Source organism: Lagopus muta, chromosome 2 (assembly GCF_023343835.1).
Source record: "Lagopus muta isolate bLagMut1 chromosome 2, bLagMut1 primary, whole genome shotgun sequence".
In the NCBI taxonomy this organism is placed as follows: Eukaryota; Metazoa; Chordata; class Aves; order Galliformes; family Phasianidae; genus Lagopus; species Lagopus muta.
In genome coordinates this window covers 76527672-76546466 of record NC_064434.1, presented here as the reverse complement: position 1 = coordinate 76546466, position 18795 = coordinate 76527672, and the positions used below count along the sequence as shown (strand labels likewise).

Here is an 18795-nt window from a genome sequence, read left to right as displayed (position 1 = left end):
TTGAAACGTGAAGTAAAAATACACCCCCTAAAGCTGTAGGGCTTATAGGTAACAAATAAATTATTAGCACCTTTTTCATGAAACATGCACGAAGGGGTCCAAAGAAGGAATATTCTTGTCATAACAAACTAGAGAAATCTGGGTATAAATGCTATTTCTGCTGCTTTTTAGCTTTAAGCTCGCAAAACAAACACTCTTGTTATTTACAAAGGCAAAACAAGTGAACTCTTCCTACTATCATATTAGTTTAGCCTGTACTTACCCCACTGCTCCTGTATGGAAGAAAGATTTGCAAGCAGTTGTTCATGATACAGTCGTTCAAGCTGAATGAACTTCATTGCCTTCTCATCTTAAAGGCTGGTTAAAGAAAAATGCACACACGCAGACATACTTCCATTTCTTTGTTTTTGACATCGTATTTGAATGGAAAATCGTAACGTATCTGAAACATCATTAAGTGAGACTGAACAATAATTAGCATCCAGATCTCTGTGCAAGGGAGAAAATGAATACTGCAAATAAGAACAAAGGTAAGTTCCAAAAATGAAAACTCTATTCTTTTCAGCAGTTACCTCTTCACATGTCTTGTAGCCAACGGAAGATTGTCTAGAAAAGAGATGAGCAACGCATTACTTTGTTGACAGCTGTAAGTTAAATCAAAGCTCTTGGAAGTGAAAAGCAAAACAGTGATACAAATGCTAGTACATATCTCTCAAGAAATACAATTATGTGTCAATAAACAAAACTGACTGAAAATACAACTCCTTTTACTCATCAACTGGAGATCAGCATCAAAAAAACATCAACAGCTCAAACTCTACAAAACACACTTCCCCATTCAACCACTGTATTCAACATTGTTGGACAGCTACAACACCTTCTTCGTAAAGATTCTGCTTCATTTTTGTCTCCATGAAGAACTCTTTCTCCCCATCAGGGTTATTATCATATTTGTACAACCATCAAAGTATCTTTATAATTTGTAATAGTGGAGGGTATTTCTTGCTCCATCAAACTCAGGTTGTTTGTTATTCTGTTTAAGGCCACGTTTATCAGCTATTTCAAATTTAATTATACAGTGCAACGGGTATAGAAGTATTCTGAACAAATTTATTAATAATATAGAAAAAATAATTTCCATTATTCACTTTAATTAAAATATTGAAGTAATTATTATAAAAACATAAGAGATATTTGTAATTTTTGTTAGGCTCGTGCACCAAATAAATGGCATGGTTTATAAACAACAACATTAACAGAAAGAATATTCCTTGCCCTCAAGAATTCTCTTACTGGGAACAGAAATAGAGATCAGAAAGATAGCCTTAGAGGATCACAGCAACAACCCTGACTTATTGTTAAATACGCAGCTCTACACTGGATGAATTAAAATACACATCATGGATAATTAACACAACGTAACATGATCAAGTAAGTTCTTTATTAACCTTGGGAAACTGATGGCTGCAAGTACAGGGGAGATTTCCTTCACAAATATGTATTACACTGTGGTGTTGAATTCCACGTCAGGTGTGTTTTGCACTTCAAATATATCCTTTGATCAGATATAAATATAAGGTTCCTCCTTTAAAGCAATTTCTATGAAAGAGAAACTGTATTTCATCATAGAATGGCCTCAAAAGGACCTCAAACACCATCTAGTTTCAACCCCCCTGCCAAGGGCAGCGTGGCCAACCACTGGACCAGGCTGCCCAGAGCCATTTCTGTCATACTGATGGATGTTTTTTAAGACTTAATGTGTTTTTCCATGAACAGCCATAATGCTCCTGCAGAATTTTACTATTCTGCTAATTTGTGCTGTACATTTTTGTGGGCTTTTTTCCTTTCCATTGTGCATTCTATGTACAGCATAGTCAAGGCAGCTTGTTTGCTTATGATGTCACTCGTTACAAATCTGTTTCAGCCTAAGACTAAAACTTGTAAGATTTCTGAAATACTTCATCTGCAACAGTGCTCTGATCTCAACATGTTGTATCACTGGGGAAAAAAATGCTGTTATATATTATTAAATGTACATAGACTAGAAAAAAAATATTTTGCTAGATGTATTATCATTCAACCACAAAGAATCAGATGTAGACTCATGAATGGTAATTTAATATTTACAAACAAATGTGGAAAGTTGTTCCAGCAATTTAAGTAATTTGAGTAAGTAATTTAATTTCTCAGTTACTATACTGACAAGGCCACTACTAGAAATAGTCATACTGTAAATACATCTTTCTTGATGCTGTCTTGCATACTGCACACGTTCTTCTAGAATGACTTGTCAGTTGAAATTGTAATTGCTCTTCAGCTCACTACACTGACAAACTTTGTGCTTTCTGTTTTTTAGTACAGCAAGCTAGTAAGGCTGAAAAGTCAACAAACCTTAAGACAGCAGTACAGATCTTTAGAATAATACAGCAAAAAGACAATTCTATTCCTCAAACCTGAGGAGAAAAGCTACTTTTATTTGACTATGAGTAGTAAGGCTTTCAAAGTAGTAACACCACAAACTAATAGTGCCTATCCCAAACAGACATGAGGAGTAACTAGCAGTTTCCTCTGCTAAGGCACTTGATAGCCAGGGCCTGCCTGCTTTAAACAGTTGGGGCGAGAAGACTGTGGTTAATTGTGAAGCAGAATGAATTAAGCAGTAACTGAGGCTGCTGTTCCGCAACTTAAGGTGAAAGACATTAAACAAAGTTCTAGTACCTAATAAATCACTGATTTGATATGTTCGTGAATTAAGTCAGTATCCTTTGTGTGTTTTCTCACATCACAATTTTAAACTCAATTTTTCACCTGTTGCTGTTGTTTACAGCAGAATCATGCAACTATTTTATGAGGAGGCTTTTACAGCCCAATGAGCTTTATTGGAATGGGGTGCAGGTAAGATGTTAGGTCACAAGACTTCTTGCTGGCTAATAACAGAGAACTCAACACCACGTTTGCTGAGGCGATCAATCAGTTTCGTTTTAGAGAAGGCAGCTCCTGGAGAATACACACCACCTCTGTTAACAACAGTCAAAAGAGAAAAGCCATTAGTGGTGAAGTGGCTCAGCAACACCTTTATTTGAAATGTGCTTCCCTATCTAGGAAGGTGTATGGGAACTGCTGAGTCACGGCCTGAACCTCTGATTGATCACCTGAGGCGAGCCATGAACCAGCCAGAGGAGCACAGGTGAAGGCAATTCACCTGTGCTGCCAGAAGGGGTGGAGGCAGGCTCCACCCCTCCTGGACCTATTTAAGAGCTGGCTACGAGAGGGGAAGGATCTCTTCTGGAGATCGCCTCTTTTGGTATCTTCTAGTGAGCTCAACTCAAGGGTAAGCTCTTCCATTTATTCTCTTTTGTGATCCTTGTTTGCTTTGCCTTACTCTTTTGATTATATTGCGATTATAATATTTGATATCTATTGATTATACACAATTATATTGTGATTATAACATCTTGGTTATACAGAAGGGAAAAGACATTTTGTCCAGGAGGGAGTACAGGAGGAATTGGGCAAGCTTGTTATATTTAGAGGTTCATTTATGCATCCACCAAACTCACAGAAATTATTCCTTGACTAAAAATAGAGTCTGGTTCAATGGTGTGGCAAAAATGTTACTACAACTCCAACTCATCTTTTCAAATTGAAATGCAAAAGAAGAACCATCTCCATTGTCTAGCAAGGATCGTGTTTAATACCACTGCCCCTTGGGTGAGGTGACAAAGCAATCCACAGAGTAATAGAGAATCTGTTCTATCAAAGAGAGGAGCTGTAAGGGAAATCAAGCTGTTCTGCAAGGTACTCACTCTTTAGGCAGATGAGTCCAATCTTCCAGAAGAGCAACAGCTGCTTGAACCATTGCAATTGATGTAGCAACATAGCCAGGCTCTAAAGAAAACCAAAAACCAGCGCATTGAAACACTGATTCACATTTCTAATCTCGCTCTTATATATGGAATGCTAAAGATAATCTCTGTCTCTGTATCTCAGTGATATCTCTGTTTAAGAACAAGTTTGTTACCTGGTAATCATTCAAAGTAGCTTTTGAGAGTCCTGTAGAACTAATGTGGACAAGTACCAGCTTCAGCTACAGGCCTGTGATCACATGAGAACCTTGAGTATCACCTCTGGAGTGCTGGAGGGCTCTACATTTTAGCACGAGCCAACCCATTCTGTGCTTAAATTCAGACCTTTTGATGTAACACTATTTGCAGTCAGCTACATATTTTGTTGTTTAAAGTAATAGTGGTTAGCTAACTCCCTTCTAAATGTACATTGTTGCTGTCTCCAAAACTTCATTTCAGGAATGGCCTGAACACTAATATGTACAGCTAAAAATAACACCATACAACATATGGATTTTAGGTTCACTCACAGGGGACTGGAAATAAGTGTGTAGTAACCCAGGTTCTATGAACCACCCTTAAGTCACTCTCCCTTTACTATTCTACTCTGGCAGAAATGAGAATTGGTATGATGACAGGCACAAGAAAAGAGAATGTCAAGCACAAAACACAGTTAGCTTTTTCAAAAAGCAGGTTAAAATGAATGCTGGTATCCAAGATCATACTCTATAAATACTGTTGGCTTAGTGCACGTTGCAAGCGCTTTGCAAGGGCGAAGGGATGGTAGTGGAACCACACACCTTTATCACATGAGGAAATGTGAGCCAAAAGCAGTTAGCTGCTAACATACATACCTGGTCCCTTCACTTGAGTGCAGATCTTTACATTTGGTTTGCCATTCTGTGGATCTTGCCCCTCACTGTAACCCTCACCAAAAAATGTCATGGTGAAGGAGGTTCCATCAATCTGTAGTGAGTAAGGCAAGTGGCAAGTCACCAAAACAGTCATGAACTTGTATCAAGCAAATGGAAGTAGTAAAGCACTATAATCCACCAAGAGCAGTTACTTTGAGTTATTATTTAAAAGGTACCATTGTATTTACATAATTTGGATATTCTGATCACTTCCACTTTATTGGAACAGTTACTGCCCTAAAGTCCATTTATTCTCTCCTTGCTTTCAGGCTTGACTGTGTTGCACTCTATATACTGCGAGCTATTCATGTTAATACAGCAGAGCCAGCAATATGATCCACTTTTTCCTTACAAGAGCTCTACCTATTTTGATGCCCAATGCCAGACAACATGACTTTCTGAATAGTCAGAGCTATCTGAACAGGTATGCACAGTGTGTATTCAGAAAGGATTTGTTTCTTTGAGACTATGTGGTGGATGCCAGTTTACAACTGTACCATTACCACAAATTTCTTATTAGGTGGGATGGAAAGCAGCCAGTTACCTGTTCCTGGGTTGGTCCTTTCTTTGTAAAGTGTCCAGCAGAGAAAAATTCTGGGTACTGCATAATGAGAAGGCAAAGAAAAGCAATTAAAAAAAAAACACAAACAAACAATAAATTAGAGAGAGCAAAAAGACTCCCACCACTTCATTCTTTAATTCTTTTGCACTTTGAATGCTTACTTTTATCAGGAGTTTTCTTCCAAAGCTAAATTTCCCAAGAAGAAGAAATAAAATGCCAGCAAACATCAGCTTCATAACAGAGCCAAGACCACCTGCAGTCCTATAAGCACTGTACTGTACCTACAACAGAAATACACCAGTGATAGAATTTATATCAGCATTTTTGCATGAATTTCTTTATAAAGATGCAGGGTGCAACTTTTTTTATACAACATGTGTTTGAAAAGAACCTTAAACAACTGTCATAATTCTAAATAATCTTCACTTCATAATTCTTTATGAGAAGACACTGTAACTACAGATTGGAAAGACTATGGTAAAGAAAAGTGGAAAACTTCAAAGAAAGTTGTCTTCTGGTATCTCCTTTCAGGCTTTCCTGAGATCTTCCTTTCAATCCCGTTATGTTTTCATCTAAGAGAACTCAAGGCCCTGTATTGTAATTCTGAATTAGTAACAACAAAACTTTTTCATTAATAGCTACAAGCCTATTTTTAGAGTGCAGTGTCTCTTCAATGATTCTGCACAGCTGTTGGATAGACTGTCAGTGCTGATTTCCTCTGAAGGAACCATAGAAAACAAGAACTAAACATCTTGCACATCAGAAACCCAAGCATCAAAGAAGTCTCCAGGTGCAAATAAGAAGGATATAACTTCCTAATGACAATATTTACTATGTTATACCAACCTGGCTACAGTTATGATGTTTTTAAAATCTCTGTTGCTACAACAAAAAGCCTCTGCAGTTACAGAATCAAAAACCTTCATCCTTTCCTAAAATCAAGAAACTGCCCTTTTAAACATTTCTCTGACCCAAAGCTTCCATTCCCTACAAATACCCAGAAATCAGACAGCATAGAAACTTAGAAGAGAGTCTTACAACACAGGGATGTGGAGCTGTTGGAGCAGGTCCAGAGGAGGGCCATGAAGACAGTCAGAGGGGCTGGAGCACCTGCCCTACAAGGACAGGCTGTGAGAGCTAGGGCTCTTCAGCCTGGAGAAGAGATGGCTCTAAGGAGACCTTATAGCGGCCTTCCACTATTTGAAGGGGCCTCCAGGAAAGCTGGGGAGGGATTTTTTAGAAGGGCATGTGGTGACAGGACAAGGGGAAATTGTTTTAAACTGGAAGAGGGTAGATTTAGACTAGATATTAGAAAGAAATTCTTTACTGTGAGAACGATGAAACACTGGAACAGGATGCCCAGAGAGACTGTGAGTGCCCACATCCAGAAGGTGGGGCTGGATGGGGCTCTGAGCAACCTGGACTACAGGGAGGTGTCCCTGCCTGTAGCAGGGGAGCTGGAATTAGATGACCTTAAAGGTGCCTTGCAACTCAAACCATTCTAAGATTCTCTGAAGTGTTTCATTAACAGCAAAAAACAGGCTCATCCAGAAGGATGCTGCATAGTATGAGAAAGGGCATCCAAAAGAACCTACACTGCATCAGATCAAGCATTTTGACAGAGAGATCGTCAACAGAACAAGCCTCCTTCTTTACAGAAGGAAAAAAACCATTATTATCTAGCTACAGAAACTCTGCTACACAGATCTCCATAAAGCACTGCTATTACGTAGAGGGAGGATTTGCTGAAAATTATAATATGCACACACTGCAAAAATAACAGTCACTTACGGGTGTTTCCTGCAACTGTGAATGCAAATAGCGCTGCGACCGTTTCACAACAGAAACATCAGATCCGATAAATGGAATTGAGTATTGTTTGAACTCCTGACTGTAAAACACAAGTCCTCTGCAAATAGAAAGAACATTCACCAAAACTGTTCAGGTCTTCACCAAACGGAAAGAAACAAACCATACAGTGCTGCCATTGCTGACTTTCCCTCAAGCACTTCTACAACATGATCTCTTCACTGAAAGCAAATCAGATCAGTGAATCAGATTTATCCCTGGCTCAACTCATAATTCCTTGAACTACAGCCAGGATGGATTTGATGATCAAAATAAATAAGATTCTCACACCTAATTTTCCTGTTCTGCTGATCACTTCTGAAATGAAAGAAAGAAAGTTGCCACATCTCTACAAGTCTTCCAGAATAAGTTAACTTTGAGACCCAGAAAATGCTAACATGTTCTTTTACAATCAAATATGAATGCAGTACCTTCATTTCTACCAGACAAACGTATGTGTGTGCAGATTTTTAAAAAGTCCTAGATGTACCTTTTAACATTTAATAACACGTTAATAATCTATGTAATAAGTAATGGAACTGTTGTTTCACATCGTAAGCTTCTTATACCTTTTTTTAAGTTTCGCACCAACTACTGGCACAGGGGAATATCCAATCTTCCTTCGAAGTGCCTTCAGGTTGTTTTGATCTGCCAAGCCGTAAACACCTGACTTCCAGGTCCCATCATGTATGCAAGAACCCTGATAAAGGCCAAGGAACAGTAATTAGTTCAGTAAAGGTTTCAGATATTATTTTAATAATGACCTTGGAATCATTATGTGGTATTAGAAAATTATTACATGTGTGCATTATGATTACGTGCACTGTGAAAACAACCCAAACACAAAAAGACAGCCAAACACTTTGCCATCCTTTTGGCAACACACATGCATCCATTACAGCTTATTTGTGTACGAATCCTTCCCAAGTCTCTGTGCAAATAAATCAACAACAAATACTACCTATTATTTCTTGGAACTGCATAGTACAAGAAATTTTAGGTAGACAGCAAGCCCACTGAAACAAATGTTACAAAAGGGTGCTTCCTTGGGTACTTCTTTTAGCTCCTAAAGAATCAAGTTCTTAGACTCGTAAACAGAGAACTGCCATAGCTCACGCCTTGATGTGCACTAATGCAACAACAGCTATTCATATTAGCTATGCCAACGTTGCCCCAAATACCCCTGAGTTTCCACAAGGGTATCAACCAACTAACCTCAGGTCCAGATTCTACTGACAGGAAACTTTCAACAGCAGTTAAGGTACCTTTAAGAGAGGAGAAAACAGGAAAGGTAATCACTTGGGACATACAGTCAGGTTTGTTCACACACCTAGAGCATACTCTGGTAGCCTTAAAAGGCAGGCCAGCAACATCACAAGTTGAAGAGTTACATCGTTATCCCAAAGTAAAATAAACTAGGATTAGGATGCAAAGCTATTTTAGTTAGCAGATATAAAATTTCATACATAAAGTACTTCAGTCACTTCACTTGAGACAATTAATATTGTCGTTGGTCATTAAATGCTAGTTGCTTTATCTAGGTAATAAGTTTGTGTAAATAATAAATGAAAAAAGCAAAAGAATATTTTAGAGGCAGAATTAGTTTTCCTCCAAGCTTCGAGATAAAGAATGATGTAGGCTGTGAAAACCTAGATGAACTGATGGGAGCGTGGTAAATGTTACTACAAAAACAAAACAAAAAAAGTAAATGTAAAAAAAGAAAAGCAATCACACAACATATCCTAAACCAAGGGTTTCTTAGTTGTGATAAACAGCAAAACAAAAACTCCACGTTTTGTTTAGCTCTACTTTGCTCACCTCCTTCTGAGCTTGAAAGAGATAATTTAAATCTAATAGGCAACTGGATAGACAGGTGATAAAACCAGAAAGTCAAAACAGGATGAGCTAAAAGACATCTTTATTCAAAAAGCATCAAATTTATTCACATATCCAATTATAAGACTGTGAGACTCCAGATACTCATTTCCACGCCTCTTCTCTTCCCCAATCAGGTCCTTCTACAGATTTAGTTTTATTAAACTGAAAGTTGATGATACATTCCAGCATAAAGCATGTAATAGCAATTGCAATAGTAATGAAAGTAGAACATTTGGACACTCCTACTGGCCCTTCCAACTGAAAGTCTGAGCCAATGAACAAAGTATCCTCATTTGGGTTAGGATCAAGTTTGCATAGAGTTAAATCATCTCACACCTTTTCTCAAACATATTTACTGAGTCCAGGTGCTCTTGACAAAAAAATATTAGCAGTACTACCTACCTAGGTCCATATGACAACTACTCAGTGCTGGCAGTAGAGAGACAAAACTTAGGAAACCTGATTACTCACAGATTTGCAATCCCTTCCCCACGCGCACTGTGCCTTCCTGCCTCATCCTTGCAGCATTCTCACTGCACAAGTGGCAGAGAGCTGAGGATGGTCTATGTGTGGATGCCCACACGCTCGCAGAGCGGCCCAACCCTGATAGCTGAGGCTCCTGTTTTCTCAGTGAGCAACACGACCTTGAATTCTTCCTCTCCCTTATCACTAATTTTCTTGACTCTAGTGGGAATACGATTTACATTTTATTTTTTATCTATCTACCAAATTTGGTTGCAACCGGTTAATTGGTAAAGGTAGGCAAAAGGCAGATTGAAAGACTTCCCCCAGAAGCACTGCTGTTTTACCATAACCTGCATGTCTTTTTCAGCCTGTAGTCCCGCTAAACAAGTCACCTTTCAACTTGTCTCTGGTGTACAGCACTCCCATATCAGCTGGTATGGAGTCAAAGCCACAGCTTCCAATGATATACGCTTTCTTCTCTGCAGCTTGTTCATTGTATTTCAGGTACATTCCTTCCAGAAACTAAAACACAAGCAGAAAAAAAATACGTAGAACCCCAAATTTGGCAATACCCAGTATTAACCACCAGCACTGTACTCTCATATCACAGCACCCGACAGACTTCACTTTACTCACAAGTATCTTTACAACAGATGCATGTTATTCCTGTTCTATGGTATGAAAATGTTGCAGCAGTGCAAGAAGAAATGACTGATCCAAAATTCATGCAGAGAATCTTAAGTAAGATTTAAAGCAGGATTCAAACACTTTGGAATTACTGAGAATAAGGTCCTGAGAAAACTCTTATCTAACAGCAATTAAACAAATAATACACATAAACATATCCTAAAAAAATCAATGCGCCTTAGAACTGCAGATTGGGAGGCAAAATTTGCCCGCATATTCAGACACAGAAACATGGAACACAACAAACAAATGCTTTACTAGGTCCCTAACTCAAAGTAGCATTTTTCCAAGCTCACATACCTGGGGCTCTCCACTGATGTCAATGCAGCTTGCACCATTTTCCACACAAGCTTTCACTACAGGCTCTCCGAAAAATCTATACTAAAGGAGGGAAAAAACCACCACAGGTAACAAAATAAAGCTCACACAACTCACCCAACTTGTTTTGTCTAAAGTATGTGTACCTACAACAGAAGTAAGCCTCAGGTGTTGATTTTGCTAAGTGAGGCAAATGTAATAATCTTGTCTTGGTAGGGGGGAAGGGGACAGGAAGAGCAGAACAAACTGCATCACTGATAACAGTTATTCCTCCTGAGTTAAGATCACCAGAGCCAACTGCACCTTGCAGTTAGCTAAAAAAAATAAGCACCTTGCAACGCTACCTCAGCTTTCGCAGAGCTGGTGAATACCCAGCCAGCAGGCTTCATACTTCGATCTGCTCAGGCCCAGTTGGTGACATTGTCACTCCAAAGTTTAAAGCGGCCAAGAACTTACACCACAACTCTACGTGCTTCTTCCCTTTCCAGGGAAGTCTGGCCCTTTCCAGGCAGTCTGGTCTGCTGCTTGATGACCCTGCAGATAGCAGGGGGGTTGAAACCAGATGATCACCTTGGTCCTTTTCAACCCAGGCCATTCTGTGGTTCTGTGGTTCTGTGATCCCTCAGCATTACTTCCAACCCGAACACCACTTACAACGCCTAGCATAAACCAGAACTCCTCTCTGGCTTACAAGTGATTTCTTACGGTGCCTTTCAACGATGAAAAGAATAAAATCTAACTCTTCAGCGAGATCTTTCCACGCATTACAACACTGAAAGGTTGGCGGGTCACCGTCGCACGGCAGATCCCAGCACTCACCGGGCCCACGCAGTTGAGCACTACCCGGGTCTGCTTCGCCATAGCGGCCAGCGACGCCGGGTCGCCCACATCGCACAGCAGCACGCCGACCTCCGGACCCAGCGCCGCTTTCCCTGCGTACGAAGACCGCCGTCACATCCCCCGCTCGCTGGCCCGGCCGCCGGCCCCCGCCCCGCCAAACTTCCCCCCGCGCCACACGGCCGCAGTCCGTACCGAGCCGCTCGGCCGCCCGCTCCAGCACCTCCTGCAGCTTGTTCCGGTTGCGCCCGGCCACGGCCCAGCGCAGGGGGCCGCGCAGCTCTCCGCCGCTCGCCGTCCGCGCCACCTCCTCCACCACGAACTGCCCGGTGAAGCCGCTGGCCCCGAACACCACCAGCTCGTAAAGCCGCTCGGGCGCTTCCTCACTGCCGGCCGCCATGGCGAGGCTATGAAGCGAGACGGGACGCAGCGACGCGCCGCACTGCCGTTCAGCGCCTGGCAGCGGCCGGCACCGCGCGGCCCCGCCCCACGCCCAGCTCGAGGGGCGGCCGTTGGCGCCCGACGGTGTGCTTAGCGGCCCAGCGCCGCTGCCAATAACCGACATGCGCGTTTCAGGTCGGCCCTGCTGATGAACTGAGAGCTGCTGCTGATCAGAAAGGAAAGCGTAATTTCCTACAGGTAAAATGCATTCGGTTTCCTCACAAGTGACAACAAATAGTTGCCCGGTGAGGCTGCGGATGCTCCCTCCCTGCCGTACCTCAGTCAGCCCTGAGAGAGGCCTGTGAGCCTGAGCCCCACAGTGACGGAAGCCTCACACCACTCACAGGCCGTGTCCTCCAGCCCTGGTGGCTGTATCACTGGGAACACAAACCTGCATCTCCACATCCTCTAAGTTCAGCCCCTGCTATGGATGGTGCTGTGTGAAGCCAGGAGTTGGACTCAGTGATCTTCATGGGTCCCTTCCAACTCAGTATATCCAATGATTCCTCTTCCCAGAAGACAGACATTGAGAAAAGATTTCATTCCTGAGCAGTATATAGGAAGAAAATGCTGCTAAGCTGGAAACCTCCATGCTTTTCAGCTTTCCCTAGGTTACAAGCACTTATTCTTTTCATCTTTCCTCACAGCTTGCTTCACACATCTACTTTTCTTCTTGTTTTCCCAACTCTCTGCAGCTGGTTTGCCTTTTTCTTGAAACTTGGTGTCCGTTGCTAAGCCCCACGTTAACTTTCCCAGGTCTAAATTGATTAAAAAGGCGATGTGATGTGCCAGAACTGATCACCATCTCTGCGTGCCCAAACATTTGCCTTTTCTCTGTGAGCGTCCCCCTGCTGGTGCACATTCAGCTCATTGCCAGTTTTACCTCCAAGGCTCTTTCTGCTTTATCTTTGTCTTTTCCCATGTTGGATTGGTGGTGAAGGTTGACCTCCTTCCTGAATACATTTTGAACATTCCATCTCCCGAGGCATGGGAGATCCTCACTGCGAGCACTGGCTCCACTCCTCGACTTGTGCTGATGCTGTAGTTCGTAGGCCTACGCTATCAGCTGTGTCAGTGAAACAACTCAGTCTGACAAAAAACAAAGGAGAAGGGAAGGGGAGGACAAAGATGGGTTTTGTGTTTTTTATTAATGCAGATCATTTTGGTGATCTGATTTACAGAGCAGCATGCAAAACCAGTTTCTTGTTTGAGGTCACTGAACATCTCACTGGGCGAGCTTGTTTCTCGTTATCATTTCGTCCTTCCTACACATTGGGATAACTTCCAACTGTGCTCTTAATACAGCCTTAATTTTTCTCTCCTTCCAATTCTCAAAATAAAGACTATTTTCTTTGAAGACAATGTCTTCAGTCTTCCACTCTTCCCATTGCAAAAGCTTTGACAATAAGTTGCAACAGTAAGAGACAGAGATTTTTCCCTATCTTGAAGTAAACAGGGCTGGCTAGGACCCTCAGTGAGCCTGCTTCAGCCTTTTGCTCCAGAAACTTGCCTCTCTTTCTCTCTTGCCTTCTCTCTTTCGTCCTTTCCGTCATCCCTCTTTTACATCTCATATCCTCTCACCACCAAAAAAAAAAAAAAAAAAAAGACCACAACCAAAGCAATTGATAAATCTGCCATTCTGATTGGATCATCTGTGAGGAATCAGGGCTGCTCAAGCTTCCTTGGGCCATATGCAGTTAATAACACCTGCATTGCACTGTTGGGCAGTGGCTTAGCAATGCAGGGTTGTGTGCAGGGCTGAGAATCCTCTCAGGGACTGAAATGTTACACCAGATCAGGTAGAATTGCCTTGTTTAGCAAGTCAGAGCTCTCAAGATGTCCTCTACTCTTTTGGTGTCAGCTATATTTCTTTAACACACATCTACTGGAGCAAAACACTTCGTATAAATTGCAGCAAGAAATCAGACTTTTAGAGCTGCAGGGGAACACCTAAAAACCAATGAGAGGGACATCAAAACACAAGGCAAATCTATTATTTTGTTTGAATAAGATTTCATAATGGCAGCTCCAACTTCTTTTTTTTCTTGACAGAGACGTTTGGCTGGCAAGTGGACGAATCCTTCTGTGTAGACAACTGCAGTTTCAGTCCAGTACCCTGCCTAAAGAGAAGAACAAAAACCAACCCTGACCTTGGAACTGAGAAGTAGGCAGGTAGGTGTCAAAATAGCAAACATCAAGGGAGTGTCAAGGCTCTGATTTTACATGGAAGGCTGATAGCAGTCTTGACTAAAGGCAAAGGTTAACCTGTCTCCCTAGTTAGTGTCACCAACGCAGGATTGCAAAAATGATTCTGTGGGAAAGCTGTGGGAGGGCTTACAGTTTACCTGTGTCCAATAAGAAGACAAGAAATGCCAGATCTGCTGCCAGCTTCTGCTCCCCAAGGGAGGTTCCCACATGGATCAGCTTTAGAAGCTCATAAAAATGAGCTGTTTCTTTTTAAATGTCGCATTTTCAGATTTGAAGGTACTGATTTATTTTTGTTAAATACTCGTGTGCAACGAGAGATTTAAAGATTTAAAAGTACTTCAGTTAAAGCCTCTTCAAACCAGACTGCTTCAGTCTAAAATAACTTTGGTCGCTAGAGGGCCATGCTCATTTCTTTGGGACCAAGAAGTGCACTTGGGCTCCCATATCAGCTTTATCTTTTCCAGTCCTTTCAGTAAAAAAGGGCATGTCTCCCTCTGCTAGCTTCTCCTGTTCCACCGAGAGCCTGTGGCAGGATTTGAGTCTGCAGGCATTTACAACAGCACTTGTGTTTCTCTTCATTTGGTGCCATCGGTGTCCTGAGAAAATCCTTGCTTTCAATATTTATACACCCCTCGTACACCAATCCAGGGTTAAATTTCTTCTACTCGGTTATAAATTCAAGATACGTTGTGTTTATTAGAGTGGAAAATGAAGATGCTGTTCCATCACTTCAACAATAAGGTAGCAGAAAGGGTGCAGTATGCTATCAATTGCACAATGCTATAGGAAGGCAATGCTTTTAATTGTATCGTACCCCAAAGAATAAAATAAGATCTCTGAGTTGCATCACTACAAAAGTTACTGCAGGACGCAAGGAATGTGCCGCATGCCATTAGGCAGAGGTGTTGGGAAAGAAGGCTATCTAATAATGCATGGATAATTCATTGCAGTGTATGAAAAACTCTGTGGTGAGTCTATGTGGAATAAAAAGGAAAGGCGGGCACCTACCTACCAGCTGCAGTTACTCAGCACTGTAAGCATGTGAGAACAAATGTTCCTGGAACAAAGCCCCCGCCTCTCAGTGCTGCAGTGTGTCTTATCCTGAATGCATGCAGAATATGGCTTTATAATCAGATGTTCCAAAAAGCCATACAGAGCTTTTGAATATGTGATAAACCCAAACCGTTCAGAGTGGGAGAAGAAATGATAGAATCGTAGAATATCTGGAATTGGAAAGGACCCGTAAGGAGCACTGAGTGCAACTCCTGCAAAAGAAAGAAAAACATGAAATTAAGAACTGCATTTCCTAAATTCCGTTCCACAGGGAGTTGCTTTCCACATAGTTGGTAATATTTTCTTTTCTGGTAAGCCAGTTTTATGGAATTAAAGATGAAAAAAGTGAAGAACACAAAGTAGAATGGGTGCAAATATTGACATTCGGTGATAGGAAGGAAAGCCAAGGATTCTGAAATGCCTCACACTTCTAAAAATTGATGAATATGTGATATACATACATAGATGTATTCAGCCAAGTAATGGTAACTGAGCAAAGTTATTTCTGCCTATTTTACTTATTTCTAAATTTGGGGATTACAAAAGAGCAGATGGGAGTTTATGACTCCTGCGAACCCCCCCCTCTTGTTTCTAAGTCATGTGTGTACGCTTTCCCATTCATACCCCACTCTAAGAAATCTCTTACAAGAATAAATAAATGCAGACTTGACCCACAGAGGTAGAGCAGAGGTCATTCAACACATCCTGAAGTTGTCAGTTCTCAGACCGAACCTGAAATGTGTGCAGGAATGAAAAGATTGATAATCCTACAGTAGTGCAGTCAAATCCCAGCTTTCTTTTATGGAGACCAAACAGGAAAGCATAGGAGAAGAACACATTTCTCTGACAACACTGAACAACAACAAAATCTGCATCAGAACAGCATGTAATACACGTGACCAAAGATGGTGCTCTTGGTAGGTTTCACAGGGCTCTGTCTTATCTGACATCTCACCAGCCATTTTGGTGACAACAGTCTAACGATTGAGATGTGGCCATAAGGTAAGCACTTAAAATACCTCCCTTAGGTGCACAGAAATAATTCACAGAATCATAGAATCTTTTGAGTTGAAAGGGACCTCTAAAGGTCATCTGAAGCTCCCAGAGTTGGACTCCAAATTCAAAGGCAGCTAAGAAATTACAAAGTGGGAAAACTAAGAAAATTCAGACTGTACTGGAGAAGCAATCTGAGTTTCAGACATTCAGTGGGAGGTTAAAACATGGAAGGTAGTGGTGCTGAGAGAGACAGGAATTTGCCTGGTGAATGGCAAGTGTGGGATGTATTAGCTATGCAGAATCATGAGATCACAGAGAAGGAAATAAAACGGTTGAAAGTCTAATTTAAAACATTGTGTTCTGGCTCAGCCGCTTCACTACAATGCATATCCTAATAAGTTGCAGAGATTTCCATGAAAATAATCCAGAAAATAATGAATGAGCCAGAAGGATGGAGTCTCCTACTGGGAAAAATCAAAGAGATCCCATCTATATTATTAAGCTAAAAGTAGCTACAGAGTCAGGCAAACGCTTTGGGACTTCTAGGGACTGTGCACCTGAGCAGACGTGGCTGACACCACTCAATCCTCACAGCAAAAGATTTGGCGGGAGGATGAGGGCAGTGATTTGGTAAGCACCTGAGGATAGCACTCCTGGAACTGCACGTGCACGTATGCAGAGCAAAACACCAGGACATTGACTGTGAGGATGCACTGTGTTACTGCAACTGTGAGCACATGGACCACACAGCTCACCTGCTCTTTACCGTCTGCAATCTGCAGCAGTGGAGTGAACTGCAAAATTCTTTCGCCACCTTTCCCTCAACTACCTCATGAGTGCAACAACAGGTTCTAAGTAGTCTTCAGCCTTCATGTTTCTTGTATCTTACTTAAGCCATGTCATTCTAGAGAGAATTTGCACTAATGAGCTACATCTGCTTGCAGGCATGAACACACAGTTTCTCAGTCATGTGCTGTGGTTTACTGGCTTCAGTTGCCTACAGAGCTGCTTGGTGGCCAGCCAGGCCTGGTTGCACAGCCACGTGCCTCTGTTCAGTGCATTTGAATGCTGTGTCAGTGTTCACACAGAATACCCATAAATACTTCTCTTCTTTCAGTTTGTACGCAGTCTGCTTTCATGCAGAGAGGGACTCGGATTGTCCAACACACTGGCAGACATCTTTGCAGAAAAGATCCTAATGGATTTCTGGTGTCTGTGATTTTAGAATTGGGCACATTTTCCAAAATCTGCAGCTCAGAAATACGTCCTGTCAAAGAGGTTTTCTGAGAATTGCCTCAAGAATGATAAACTATTTGCTTTTGTTCAGTCTGTAGAAAACAGAAGGTTAGCCCTCAGACCACTGTAACCCCACAGACTGAGTTTAGATTGAGTAGCTGGCACACGTACCATTTGCTGTGAGGATAGAAAGACAAAAACACAGCATGTAATGCAGAGCCAGCAAATTCTCCTCATTTTATCAAGCTGGACAGTTCAGCAGCATGCAGGGCCAGTAAATGGACTTTGAGAAATACTAAAGAACCAAGTGGTCCTTTAGTGCAGGAATACGTGCAGTGAAGCATACTTTGTCACTCTTGATGTACTTCCAGCACCCCCAGGGGACTGTTTGCAAAGTCTGCGTAGAGCCCAGCATTGGTTTTTTAAAGGAAACAAAAACCAAACACCTTATGTATCTCCAGTAGCAGATTCAAAGTCCCCATTGTACCAGCTCTTATCTGAAGAGGAATAAGTATTTCCACGTCAGCAGCTGCTGTGTGAGGGGAGGACAGGGATACCTGACCGTTGATAACCTGGCCACCAGAGAAGTGTATTTATAAAAGTCTTTGCTCTTTAGTAACTTCCTGAACATTAGGTAAGTTCTTTCACAACAGCAGTTACAGTCAGTCAACAGAACCTCACTGCTACATCTGGTGTGTTCAACTGCTCCTCTCAAACTGCCTGCAGCAGCAAGCCAGGTGGTGCAGCACCCTGCACTTGTAGCTCAGCATGGTAGAAAAAGAGAAGATAAGGAGAGAGGATAAAATGAAGCACAGAGTGTTGGTGAAATCTGATGTACTCTAGGAAACTGAGTGGCTTACGCTGAGGGCATGCAGTAGGTGGGCAGGGGCAAAAGATGGTATTTTGGTGAAGAGAGTTACAAGGACAGGAAGGTAGAAGATCACAGAATCACAGAATGTCAGGGACAGGAAGGGAGCTTGAGAGATCATCTAGTCCAGTCTCTCTGCTGGAGCAGGAACACCTGGATCAGGTCGTGCAGATCTGGGGTAGTGCAGCAGTTTGTGGGAGTGGGACCTGCAGAAATATGTGCATCTGGGGATCTGATGAAGGGAAGGAAAACTCTGAGAGAGGAGAGGCAGGCAAGGATGGAAACGTACAACAAATTAAAATTCGAGACCTCCCTGCTCCAGTTCAGCCTTTTACAAGTTATCTGCAATCGAAAGCTCAGTGTGCTTTTCATCGAACAGCGTCTGCCGCTGCCCACACAGAAACCACACCGGCACGAGAGGCTCACAAAACACAAACGGAATGAGACAGAGCGGCTCCTTGCTGGCCTCACAAACTGTGTCCGAGCTCCCTCTAGCGAGTTCTGTTGTTTTTCGACGCTCGGGGATCGCTGCCAGCTGCCGTGTACTTGCGGACTGAACAGCTAAATTTACATACATGCATATACATATGTATATTTTTTAATAAGCGGACAAAGGGTCTTTGTACCTGTCCAGTACAT

General features: G+C 42.0%; 2 protein-coding genes and 1 long non-coding RNA gene across 25 annotated transcripts in view; 1 reads left to right on the top strand and 2 right to left on the bottom strand.

Moving 5' to 3' along the window:
• Window positions 1–18795, bottom strand: part of CNST (consortin, connexin sorting protein) — a 149054-nt gene that overhangs the window by 20622 nt on the left and 109637 nt on the right. The gene's annotated exons all lie outside the window — the stretch shown is intronic.
• LOC125689456 (uncharacterized) overlaps window positions 1–18795 on the top strand; it is a 133253-nt gene that overhangs the window by 39678 nt on the left and 74780 nt on the right. For 10 of the 11 annotated variants that reach the window (XR_007375277.1, XR_007375282.1, XR_007375281.1 and 7 more), the window contains exon 7: window positions 13848–13967. This is a non-coding gene — a long non-coding RNA (uncharacterized LOC125689456). Of the gene's footprint in view, window positions 1–13847; window positions 13972–18795 lie in introns of all 11 variants that reach the window. The other variant, XR_007375278.1, reaches the window with a different exon arrangement.
• Window positions 1091–11934, bottom strand: LOC125689454 (saccharopine dehydrogenase-like oxidoreductase). The gene is made up of 12 exons (XM_048936592.1): window positions 11550–11934; window positions 11337–11449; window positions 10500–10580; window positions 9905–10034; window positions 8385–8434; window positions 7739–7869; window positions 7113–7230; window positions 5483–5602; window positions 5304–5360; window positions 4700–4811; window positions 3807–3888; window positions 1091–3017 (listed from the first exon to the last, which is right to left on the bottom strand). Exons 1-12 carry the CDS (start codon window positions 11917–11919, stop codon window positions 2909–2911), a joined length of 1473 nt encoding a protein of 490 aa, XP_048792549.1. The 5' UTR covers window positions 11920–11934; the 3' UTR covers window positions 1091–2908.